Genomic DNA, 12,610 nt, shown 5'->3' with positions numbered 1-12,610 from the left:
TATATATATATATATATATATATATATATATATATATATGTGTGTGTGTGTGTGTGTGTATCTATATATATATATAATCTGATCCCCTGCCAGGCATGGTGGCTCATGCCTGTAATCCCAGTACTTTAGGAGTCTGAGGCAGGCGGATCACTTGAGGTCAGGAGTTCGAGACCAGCCTGGCCAACATAGTGAAACCCCGTCTCTACTAAAAATATAAAACTTAGCCGGGTGTGGTGGCAGGCACCTGTAATCCCAGGTACTCGGGAGGCTGAGGCAGGAGAATTGTTTGAACCTGGGAGGCAGAGGTTGCAGTGAGCCAAGACTGCACCATTGCACTCCAGCCTGGGCAACAGAGTGAGACTCCATCTCAAAAAAATATATATATACATATATGTGTGTGTGTGTGTATGTATGTATGTGTGTGTATATATATAAAATCTGATCCCCTGCCAGGCATGGTGGCTCATGCCTGTAATCCCAGTACTTTAGGAGTCTGAGGCAGGCGGATCACTTGAGGTCAGGAGTTCGAGACCAGGCTGGCCAACATGGTGAAACCCCATCTCTACTAAAAATACAAAAATTAGCCAGGCATGGTGGTGGGCGCCTGTAATCCCAGCTCCAACGGAGGCTGAGGCAGGAGAATCGCTTGAACCTGGGAGACGGGTCCCAGGGTCCAGTGGCAAGCCGAAATTGTGCCACTGCACTCCAGCCTGGGTGACATAGCTAGACTCTGTCTCAAAAATAAATAAATCTGATCTCCGGCCCTCTCCCCTTACCTGTTTACTGCTGGGGCCCCTCCTCTCCGTCCGTATTCCATCTGTCTCCCTGTTCCCCCTCGTTTGTTGGCCTGACGTGCCTTGGGTCCATTTGTCTCTCCAGGCCCCCTCCCCTCTGCCTGCCTCTGCCTGTCCTGAGCCCTGCAGCCTCCGCTCTGCAGTTCTCACATCTCTGTGGACCCCTGAGCCGATGACGGGGTGAGGGGGTGGGGGGGACTGCAGGACCCTTGGCCTATAGTCTGACCCATGAAGAGGGTCACCTGAGGGTCCCAGCCTAGCACCTCCTCACCTGCCTCTTAGCCAGCTTCTGTGACCTTGAGTCTGTCTGCTGGGCCATCTGAACTGGGCACAGCTGCAAAGTCACCTTGGTGCTGGGAGAACGGGGTGGGTGGCAGGGCCCCGGCAGGAGAACAGAGGAGGCAGTGCCCAACCCAGTGGCATACCCACACCCTCAGGGCCCCCAGTCTCACCTAGGGAGGCAGCCAGGTCCCCCTGTGGTCTAAGCCTTCTCCGCATCTCCCTCTGCTGGCGTCTGTCTCCAGGAGCCACAGGTATCTGCCCCAGTGTCTTTGTGGCTTCTTGCTGTAAGGTCTCAGGAAGCCTGTGCCTCTCCTGGTGTGGGTCTCGTCTCCATCATTCTGTTTGGTCTCTGCCTGTCTCTCCTGGTCTCCTTCCTTCTCTGTCTCTGCTTCTCTCTCTAGCATTCCCTCCCTCTACAACTCTCACTGTGTCCCTATCTCCCTCTGCATCTCCCCGAGTCTCCTTGCCTCTCTCCCTCCCTTCAGTGGCCTCCGTGAACAGTCTCGCCTGCAGGGGCCTGGACAAGCTGGAGGAGAAGCTTCCCTTTCTGCAGCAACCTTCGGAGACGGTACCCCAGATAACTAGACATGGGGACCTCCAGTGGGGGCAGGCCAGAGTAGAGGTGGGAGGGAGGAAGGGATGGTGCCAGCCAGGCTTTTAGTTAACTCGAGAAAAAACAGCCAGGTTAAGATAACTGCAATATATATATATACACACACATATATATACACACACGTGTGTGTATATGTATATATAGTATACATGTACATATATTTATACATGTATATATGTATGTGTATATGTGCATATATAGGTATACGTGTGTATATATGTATATGTGTGTATATATGTATATGTGTGTGTGTATATATATGTATTGCTAGTAAGGGCGGGTAACTGCCTCAACACCCTCTGAGGGAAGGGTTTTATCACCCCTTTTATAGGGGAAACTGAGGCACGGAGCCAGGAGGAAGTCCAGGGATCTTTGAGTCCCAGCCCCAGGGAACTAGGGTGGCAGAAATGGAGCTGGAGTCCCGCGGTGCCTGGAGTAGGGGGGGCCCTTCCTTCCAGGTGGTGACCTCGGCCAAGGACGCGGTGGCCAGCAGTGTCACGGGTGTGGTGGACCTGGCCCGGCGTGGCCGGCGCTGGAGCGTGGAGCTGAAGCGCTCCGTGAGCCATGCCATGGACGTTGTGCTGGAAAAATCAGAGGAGCTGGTGGATCACTTCCTGCCCATGACGGAGGAAGAGCTCGGTGAGGACGACACCCTCATCCCTAACCGCTGAGTCCTCCTGCCTAGTCCCCATCCCTCTGTGGTACAGATCAGAGAGGTCTGAGACTCACCCAAGGTCACACAGCAGATCAGGAAACACAGTACTTGAAACCAGGCCCGTCCTCCCTTCCAGTCACTTCCATGGTCTCCCAACCTGCATCCTGCCAGGATTCAGAATACCCAGACCCGAAGGGCGTATAGGGCTTTTAGACTTGAGGTCCCAAACTGGTGGACCCCCAAATGCCCATGCAGTGTGTTTTAAATATTTTCATTCTTTGCATGCATTTAACAACCAGATTTTGCATTACATGTCCCAATTCTTGGCTTGTTTTGAAAAACTAGACACACTGCCAGGCACGGTGACTCACGCCTGTAATCCCAGCACTTTGTGAGGCCAAGGCGGGCGAATCATGAGGTCAGGAGATCGAGACCAGCCTGGCCAACACAGTGAAACCACATCTCTACTAAAAATACAAAAAATTAGCTGGGTAGTTGATGGGTGCCTGTAATCCCAGTTACTTGGGAGGCTGAGGCAGGAGAATCACTTGAACCTGGGAAGCGGAGCTTGCAGTGAGTCGAGATGGCACCATTGTACTCCAGCCTGGGTGACAGACCAAGACTCCATCTCCCAAAAAAAAAAAAACAAAAAAAACCGCAGTGAGGCATTGATTAGGTACTTCTTGCGTGCCAGGCGCTCCTGAATTTTTTTTTTTTTTTTTTTTTTTTTTAAATTTCACTCTGTCACCCAGGCTGGAGTGCAGTATTGCGATCTCAGCTCACTACAACCTCTGCCTCCTGGGTTCAAGCGATTCTCCGGCCTCAGCCTCCTGATTAACTGGGATAACAGGCGTCCACCACTACACCCGGCTATTTTTGTGTATTTAGTAGAGATGCAGTTTCACATGTTGACCAAACTCCTGACCTCAGGTGTTCTGCTTGCCTTGACCTCCCAAAGTGCTGGGATTATAGGCGTGAGTCCATCATACCCAACCACCTTTTTTTTTTTTGAAATGGAGTCTCGCTCTGTCGCCCAGGCTGAAGTGCAGTGGTGTGATCTCGGCTCACTGCAGCTTCTACCTCCAGGGTTCAAGTGATTCTCCTGCCTCATCTTCCTGGACAGCTGGGAATAGAGGTGCATACCACCACATCTGGCTGATTAAAAAAATTTTTTTGTAGAGATGGGGTCTTGCTATGTTGGCCAGGCTGGTCTCCAACTCCTGGGCTCAAGTGATCCCCCTGCCTTGGCCTCCCAAAGTGCTGAGATTACAGGTGTGAGCCACTGTGCCTGGACTACGATATATTCTTTTTTATTTTCACCATGTCTTGTGTGGATTTTCTTTTTTTATTTTTTCATTCTTTTTTAAATTTTAATCTTTTTTGAGATGGGGTCTTGCTCTGTTACCTAGGCTACAGGGCAGTGGCGTGATCATAGCTCACTGCAGCCTTGAATTCCTGGGCTCATGTGATCCTCCTGCCTCAGCTTCTCAAGCAGCTGGGACAACAGGCACACGCCACACTGTGCCCGGCCCTGGCTAATTTCTGTATTTCTTTTCTAGAGATGGGGTCTTGCTACATTGCCTGAGCTGGTCTCAAAGTAATCCTCCCTGGGCTCAAGCAGTCCTCCCATCTCAGCCTCCCAAAGTGCTGGGATTACAGGTGCATGCCGCTGCACCCAACCTATATGTTTTAAAGGCTGCTTAACCCAGCACTTTGGGAGTCCGAGGCAGGCAGATCAGTTGAGCTCAGGAGTTCTAGACCAGCCTGGCCAACATGGTGAAACCCTACTAAAAAAACAAAACTTTAGTAGAGGTTTCACCTCTACTAAAAATAGAGGTGAAACCTCTACTAAAAATACAAAACTTAATCGAGTGTGGAGGTGCACGCCTGTGGTCCCAGCTCCTTAGGAGGCTGAGGCAGGAGAATCGCTTGATCCTGGGAGGTGGAGGTTGCAGTGAGTTGGGATAGCGCCACTGCACTCCAGTCTGGGGGACAGAGCAAGATTCCATCTCAAAAAAAAAAAAAAAAACTTTGGGAGGCCGAGGCGGGCGGATCACGAGGTCAGGAGATGGAGACCATCCTGGCTAACACGGTGAAACCCCGTCTCTACTAAAAATACAAGAAAATTAGCCGGGCGAGGTGGCGGGCGCCTCTAGTCCCAGCTACTCGGGAGGCTGAGGCAGGAGAATGGCGTGAACCCGGGGCGGGGAGGTGGCGGGGGGGAGGGCGGAGCTTGCAGTGAGCCGAGATCACGCCACTGCACTCCAGCCTGGGGCACAGAGCAAGACTCCGTCTCAAAAAAAAAAAAAAAATGGTTAAGCAGTTTGGGGTCAACGTGCCTGGGTTCCAATCCTGGTCTGCTTCTTGCATCTTGCAGGATCTCACCTCTCCCTTGCCTCAGTTTTCCTCCTGTGTAAAACAGGACCCACCATAGTGCCTACATCTTACAGCTTGGGGAAGACCAAATGGGTTGATGTCAGTCGAGGAGAACTGTGAATGTGGGAACCTGTGGCTTCTGTACCCAGAGGTGGGAAAGCAGAGGTGGAGGGGGGGTGGCCGTGCTGACCCCGCGCTGTCCCCGAATCCTGTCCTCCAGAGGCACTGGCGGCTGAGGCCGAGGGCCCGGAAGTGGGTTCGGTGGAGGATCAGAGGAGACAGCAGGGCTACTTTGTGCGCCTCGGCTCCCTGTCGGCGCGGATTCGCCACCTGGCCTACGAGCACTCTCTGGGGAAACTGAGGCAGAGCAAACACCGTGCCCAGGACACCCTGGCCCAGCTGCAGGAGACGCTGGAACTGGTGAGAGCCCGCGGCCCACCCCTGCTCCGGGATGCAGGCCAATCAGTATGGATTGAGCGCCAGCTGAATACCGGATCCCGGGCTAGCCTGAAGCGGGAGGCGGAGCTGGGTGCAGCTGTCTCCAGCTGCATGTGTTCAGCGCTGGGGGACCCGGGCCTGGAGGAGCCCAGGGGTGTCATGACTGCCTGGGGAGTCGGGGAGGGGTTTTGTGGAAGACGGGAAGGAGGAGCTGGAATTTAGAGCGAGTTAGGGTAGGTCAGAAGAGAACCTTCCTCTTGTGCCCTCCTCATCAGAATCCTCCCATCCTCAGCGCGTCCCTCCCCACAGCAGCCACCAGAGGGCACCTGTGAGCCCCTGAGTCAGGTCTCTTCTCTACCCACAGGTCTCTTCTCTACCCACAGCCCTCTATGGCTCCCACCTGCCTTGGGGTCCAAGTCCAAGTCTTCCCCACGGCCCTGCACAACCTGCCTCTGTCTCCTAAATGCTTACTGAGGCCAAATCAGTGGTCCTGGACCCCACCCCCACCCCCACCTCCACCCCCAGATCCCTCAGCTCTGAAGACCACCATCTCTGTCCTTGCAGATAGACCACATGCAGTGTGGGGTGACCCCCACCACCCCGGCCCGCCCCGGGAAAGTGCACGAACTATGGGGGGAATGGGGTCAGTGCAATCCGAAGACCCGCCGCCGGAGCCAGGTGAGACTTTCAGGGCGCCAGGTGAGACCGCAGGAGTGCCAGGTGAGGTGGTGTCTGCCGCCAGGCCGCGGAGGAAGACGGGGAGTGACGGATTGCGGATCAGCCCAGTGCTGTCGGGGACCCAGCTCAAGCTATCTCAAACCAAGTGCTGAGTCAGCTAGTCGAGGTGTCCATGGGGGGAAACTGAGGCAGGTTTAAGTCCCACTGTGTGTTTATTTTACTTATGTATGTATTTTGAGATGGAGTTTTATTTTATTATTTATTTATTTTTGAGATGCAGGGAGGTGAGGGAAGAAGGGGTGCTGGCCCAGGCAGGCAGTTGTCCCTGGCTTCCCGCTCCTTCTCTCTTTCCCACCCTCCACATTCTCTCCCTGATCCTATAGCCTAGAAACCATGTCTCCACCTTCCACTTTATTTATTTATTTATTTTTTGAGACGGAGTCTGGCTCTGTCGCCCGGGCTGGAGTGCAGTGGCCGGATCTCAGCTCACTGCAAGCTCTGCCTCCCGGGTTCACGCCATTCTCCTGCCTCAGCCTCCCGAGTAGCTGGGACTACAGGCGCCCGCCACCTCGCCCAGCTAGTTTTTTGTATTTTTTAGTAGAGACGGAGTTTCACTGGGTTAGCCAGGATGGTCTAGATCTGCTGACCTCGTGATCCGCCTGTCTCAGCCTCCCGAAGTGCTGGGATTACAAGCTTGAGCCACTGTGCCCAGCCCACTTTATTTATTTTTTTTTTTTTTTGAGACGGAGTCTGGCTCTGTCGCCCAGGCTGGAGTGCAGTGGCCGGATCTCAGCTTACTGCAAGCTCCGCCTCCCAGGTTCCCGCCATTCTCCTGCCTCAGCCTCCCGAGTAGCTGGGACTACAGGCGCCCGCCACCGCGCCCAGCTAGTTTTTTTTGTATTTTTTTTAAGTAGAGACGGGGTTTCACCGTGTTAGCCAGGATGGTCTCGATATCCTGACCTCGTGATCCGCCCGTCTCGGCCTCCCAAAGTGCTGGGATTACAGGCTTGAGCCACCGCGCCCGGCCGCCCACTTTATTTTTATTTATTTGAGATGGAGTCTCACTCTGTCGCCCAGGCTGGAGTGCAGTGGCGCGATCTCAGCTCACTGCAACCTCCGCCTCCCGGGTTCAAGCGATTCTCCTATCTTAGCCTCCTGAGTAGCTGGGACTACAGGCGCCCATCACCACACTTGGCTAATTTTTGTATTTTTGGTAGACACGGGATTTTGCCATGTTGACCAGGCTAGTCTTGAACTCCTGACCTCAGGTGATATGCCCGACTCGGCCACCCAAAGTGCTGGGATTACAGGTGTGAGCCACCGCGCCCAGCCCCATTGTGTGTTTATAAAGGAGACCAAGGCAGGGCTGGGTCACATTCTGTGTCTATGGGGGACAGGACTATGAGGTCTATGAGACAGGTTGACAGCCCCACTGTAGGTCCATCAGAGAAACTGAGGCAGGACAGCAGTCCTCCTGGGCGTCGATAGGGGGAACTAAGGTCCCTGCCCCCTGCAGGCAGAGCTGGAGACGCTGGTGCTGTCCCGCAGCCTGACGCAGGAGCTGCAGGGCACGGTAGAGGCACTGGAGTCCAGTGTGCGGGGCCTGCCCCCCAGCGCCCAGGAGAAGGTGGCTGAGGTGCGGCGCAGCGTGGACGCCCTGCAGACTGCCTTCGCTGATGCCCGCTGCTTCGGGGATGTGCCAGCAGCCGTGCTGGCCGAGGGCCGGGGTAGCGTGGCCCGTGCACACGCCTGCGTGGATGAGCTGCTGGAGCTGGTGGTGCAGGCCATGCCGCTGCCCTGGCTGGTGGGACCCTTTGCACCCATCCTTGTGGAGCGACCCGAGCCCCTGCCTGACCTGGCGGACCAGGTGGATGAGGTCATCGGGGGCCCTGACCCCCGCTGGGCGCACCTGGACTGGCCGGCCCAGCAGAGAGCCTGGGAGGCCCAGCACAGGGATGGGAATGGTGATGGGGACGGGATGGGTGTCGCCAGGGACATCTGCGAGCAGGAACCCGAAACCCCCAGCTGCTCGGTCAAGCACACCCTGATGCCCGAGCTGGACTTCTGACCACATGGGCCAGTGGAGGCTGGGAGGAAAGGCCACCTGCATGCCCAGATCCCTGCTGCCCCCTGGTGGCCACACGTAAGCATGAGGTCTTGGCCTTGACCCTTCTGTAGAATCAGACCCAACTCAGGATCCCTGACCACCTTTTTGGTATTAGACTCTCCCATTTTTTCCTTGCACACATGGACAAAGAGGCCCAGGGGAGCAGGACCTCGAACCCAATTCAGGCCAGCTTGAGCCACGAGCTGGGTTCTTCACCTATGTCCTGCTCCCTGGCTCCATGAAGCGAATCCAAACCTCTCCAAGAGGCTGGGCACAGTGGCTGATGCCTCTAATCTCAGCACTTTGGGAGGCGGAGGCGGGTGGATCATCTGAGGTCAGGAGTTCGAGACCATCCTGGCCAACATGATGAAACCCCATCTCTATTAAAAAAAAAAAAAAAAAAAACAGGCGTGGTGGTGTGCACCTGTAGTCCCAGCTACTAGTGAGGCTGAGGCAGGAGAATTGCTTGAACCCGAGAGGCGGGAGGTTGCAGTGAGCAGAGATTGCGCCACTGTACACCAGCCTGGGTGACAGAGCGAGACTAAAAAATAATAATAATAACAGCCTCCCCAAGAAACAAACACACATTTTGCCCAATGCCTGCTGTTTGGGGCTTTGAAAAGTGAGCCCTGACTGGGTGTGGTGGCTGACGCCTGTAATCACAGCACTTTGGGAGGCCAAGGTGGGAGGACTGCTTCAGCCCAGGAGTTGGAGGCTGCAGTCAGCCGTGATCTGGCCCCTGCACTCTTGCCTGGGTGACAGAGCAAGACCTTATCTCAAACTTTTTTTTTTTTTTTTTTTTTTTTTTGAGACGGAGTCTCGCTGTGTCGCCCAGGCTGGAGTGCAGTGGCGCGATCTCGGCTCACTGCAAGCTCCGCCTCCCGGGTTCACGCCATTCTCCCGCCTCAGCCTCCGAGTAGCTGGGACTACAGGCGCCCGCCACCACGCCCGGCTAGTTTTTGTATTTTTAGTAGAGACGGGGTTTCACCGCGTTAGCCAGGATGGTCTCGATCTCCTGACCTCGTGATCCACCCGCCTCGGCCTCCCAAAGTGCTGGGATTACAGGCTTGAGCCACCGCGCCCGGCCAAACTTTTTTTTTTAAAATACTTTTCAGGGAAACACACCTTTTGCCCTATTTGGAACTTGGAAAAGGGAGTCCTCCTCCTCCCTCAGTTTTTACATCCTGGACTGGTGGGTTCCCCGAAGATGCCCGTGGGCTGTGCTGCTCAGCCTGCCACACCCGCTTGCTTTGCTGTTTGAGATTTGCCCCCAGAATAAAGGTCGTTTTTGTTGTTGAAAGGCCCATGTGTGTTCCAGCCAGGGTGGGTCTCAGTCCCAGGGGGCTGGGAGCCACGGAGGTGTGTCACCGCAGAGATGGAGAGGGAGGGGCTGTGTAGAGCCAGGGTTCAAGATCTGGAAGAATGGTGCTTCTCTGACCTGCCTGTCATCCTGTCTGGGATCCATCATTACTGCCTAGCCCACGTGGGGTAAGCATTGCAACTTAAAACTAGTCGGGCAGCCGGGCGCAGTGGCTCAAGCCTGTAATCCCAGCACTTTGGGAGGCCGAGACGGGCGGATCATGAGGTCAGGAGATCGAGACCATCCTGGCTAACACGGTGAAACCCCGTCTCTACTAAAAAATACAAAAAACTAGCCGGGCAAGGTGGCGAGCGCCTGTAGTCCCAGCTACTCGGGAGGCTGAGGCAGGAGAATGGCGTAAACCCGGGAGGCGGAGCTTGCAGTGAGCTGAGATCCAGCCACTGCACTCCAGCCTGGGTGACAGAGCGAGACTCCGTCTCAAAAAAAAAAAAAAAAAAAAATAGTCGGGCATATGGCTCACACCTGTAATCCCAGCACTTTGGGAGGCTGAGGTGGGAGGATTGTATGAGCCCAGGAGTTTTGACACCAACCTGGGCAACATAGCGAGACCTTGTCTCTACAAAAAATTTTAAAAATAGGCATGGTGCGAGCCTGTGCCCCAGCTACTCAGGAGGCTGAGGCAGCAGGATCCCTCGAACTTAGGATGTTGAAGCTGCAGTGAGCTTTGATCAGTAACCAGTCCGCTCCAGTCTGGGCAACAGAGCGAGACCCTGTCTCTAAAAATAAACAAGAGCATCGCCCCTTCGGTCGCATGGAAGCTGTTCGCATCTTGGTCCAGGTGAATTTCGTGGAAATTGCAGGGAGCAGAACAGAAGGGGAAGGAGTCAGATGGGGCAGCTGTCTTCCCACCTCCTGGTCCTGCAGGAGCTGGTCTTGCTGTGGTCTCTCCAGCTGCGCTGGTCAGGATGGGAAGACAGAGGCAGGGCAAGGGCCATGGGCTGGTCTCGGGGGTTCCCTCCTGTCCTCTGACCGCATTTCTGGCTGCTCTGTCAACTCCCCTGGGACTGGGCGGGGTGTTAGGAAACCATAGCGTGGTATGGTGAGGTCAGGGTGGCCCCTGACTTCCCTGGGACGTGGTCCAGAGGGCGGCTCTGGGATCTGCGACCACTTCCACCAGCCAAATCCACCTCCCTGCTCCTGTTCTGGAACTTCCCACAAGTCCCCGCTGCCCACAGACCAAACTCTTCACCTTCCAGCTTCCTCCTCCAGCCTGACCTGGATACTTTGCTCTACTCCCATGGAAGTGGGCACATTCCCACCTCCGGGCCTTTGCTGAGGCTGTGTGGCCACCTGGAATGCCCTTCCCACCCCCTATCCGTCCCTCGGACACATCTCATACATCCTGAAGGCCCAGCCTCAATGCCGCCTCCTCCAGGAAGGCTTCCTGGGCTCTATCCCAGCTGGATACCTCCCTCCTCCGGTCCTCCACAGGTCACCTTCTCAAGGTTTCTTGCCCTTTCCACCTTGACTTATAACGACAGGCAGCCTTGTCGTCTTTTCCCACATGAGGCTGGGGGCTCCTGGCAGGGCCAGGCCTGTTGAGGATGATCAGAACAACACACAGGGATAAGCATTTTGGCAGAGGGAACAGCTTAGGGAAAGGCACAGCAGTAGGGAAATCAGTTTCACTGGAGCAGAGGTGAGGAAAAGAGAATGGGTTGAGCTAAGCTCTGGGATTTATTTATTTATTTATTTATTTATTGAGACAGAGTCTGTCTCTGTCACCCAGGCTGGAGTGCAGTGGCGCGATCTCAGCTCACTGCAACCTCCACCTCCCGGGTTCAAGTGATTCTCCTGCCTCAGCCTCCTGAGTAGCTGGGACTACAGGCGTGTGCCACCACACACAGCTGACTTTTGTATTTTTAGTGGAGATGGGGCTTCGCCATGTTGGTCAGGCTGGTCTCAAACTCCTGACCTCAGGTGATCCACCGGCCTTGGCCTCCCAAAGTGCTGGGATTACAGGCGTGAACCACCGTGCCTGGCCCATTAATTTGTTTAATTTTTATTTAAAAATATTTTTTGGGCGGCCGGGTATGGTGGCTCACACCTATAATTCCAGCACTTTGGGAGGCCAAGGTGGGTGGATCCACGAGGTCAGGAGATCGAGACCATCCTGCCTAGCACAGTGAAACCCCGTCTCTACTAAAAATACAAAAAATTAGCCAGGTGTGGTGGCGGGAGCCTGTAGTCCCAGCTACTCGGGAGGCTGAGGCAGGAGAACGGCATGAATCCAGGAGGTGGAGCTTGCAGTGAGCCGAGATGGCACCATTGCACTCCAGCCTGGGCGACAGAGCGGGACTCTGTCTCAAAAGAAAAAATATATATATTTAAATATACATAAATATATGTAAATTTATTTTATTTATTTATTTTTCGTTTGAGACATGAATCTCGCTCTGTCACCCAGGCTGGTCTCAAACTCCTGGTCTCAAGCCAATCCTCCTGCCTGGGTCTCCCTAAATGCTAGGATTACAGACTGAGCCATGGCACCTGGCCTGAGGTATATATTTTTTAAAGGGAGAGGGGATCCAGGAAGGCCTCTTTGAGGAAGTGATATTTGAGGAAAGATCTGGAAGGAGGTGAGGGATGTGAGAAAGGGTGCTGGAGGCAAAAGCAACAACCTGCATGAAGGCCCTGAGGCAGGGTGTCGGGGGCTAAGCAGGCACAGTCACGTGTGTCTCTGAGGGACTCCACTGTCCTGGTGTGTTATGGGTACAGTGAAAAGGCCCGTGTTACTGGAGCAGAGTGAGGAGGAGGAGGAGGGGAAGGTGGGGACAGGACGAGGCAGGTTATGCAGGGTCTAGTGGGCTGTAGGGAGGGGGGACTTGGGCTTTGACCCCTGGCTCCCACCCCGGGGAAGGTGGGAGCCATGGAGGGTGCTGGGCAGAGGAGGGGCAGATCCTGGCTGGGATGTTTATGATCCCTTATTTATTTTTTCTCCCCACACACTGGGCTGTGGTCGCCCTTTGGGAAGGGGAGGGGCACCCAGAGCTCTCCCAGCCACCCTTGGGAAGCACTGGCTGGTAGGAGAGGTTGGGGGACACCCCCCCTTTTGTTCCCCCACTGTTTAGCAAACACACTGTCGGCTCCAAGGAGACAGACGGCCTGGGAATCATCAGATCCTGTGGCTGGACCCTCCCTCCTCCCAGCCCAGTGCCCAGAGCCACCCATGGGGTCTGCCCTCTCACCCCCAATAACACAGGGCTAGGAACCCTGTCTCGGAGGCAGGTAGGAGGGGGACACAGCCCATGGTGGGCGTCACAGCCATTCCTCTGCCCACCCACCC

The 12,610-nt window shown here is 54.9% G+C and overlaps 1 protein-coding gene across 1 annotated transcript in view; it reads left to right on the top strand.

The window, feature by feature from the left end:
- PLIN5 (perilipin 5) overlaps positions 1–8,338 on the top strand; it is a 13,258-nt gene extending 4,920 nt beyond the window's left edge. The window contains exons 4-8 of the mRNA XM_025367178.1: positions 1,562–1,644; positions 2,148–2,328; positions 4,941–5,140; positions 5,723–5,836; positions 7,353–8,338. Of these exons, the coding sequence (XP_025222963.1) occupies positions 1,562–1,644; positions 2,148–2,328; positions 4,941–5,140; positions 5,723–5,836; positions 7,353–7,904 (1,130 nt within the window). The 3' untranslated portion in view covers positions 7,905–8,338. The remainder of the gene's footprint in view (positions 1–1,561; positions 1,645–2,147; positions 2,329–4,940; positions 5,141–5,722; positions 5,837–7,352) is intronic.
- Positions 8,339–12,610: the final 4,272 nt, after the last annotated feature.

Source organism: Theropithecus gelada, chromosome 19 (assembly GCF_003255815.1).
Source record: "Theropithecus gelada isolate Dixy chromosome 19, Tgel_1.0, whole genome shotgun sequence".
Taxonomy (NCBI): domain Eukaryota; kingdom Metazoa; phylum Chordata; class Mammalia; order Primates; family Cercopithecidae; genus Theropithecus; species Theropithecus gelada.
This window is presented reverse-complemented; position numbering and strand designations above follow the sequence as displayed.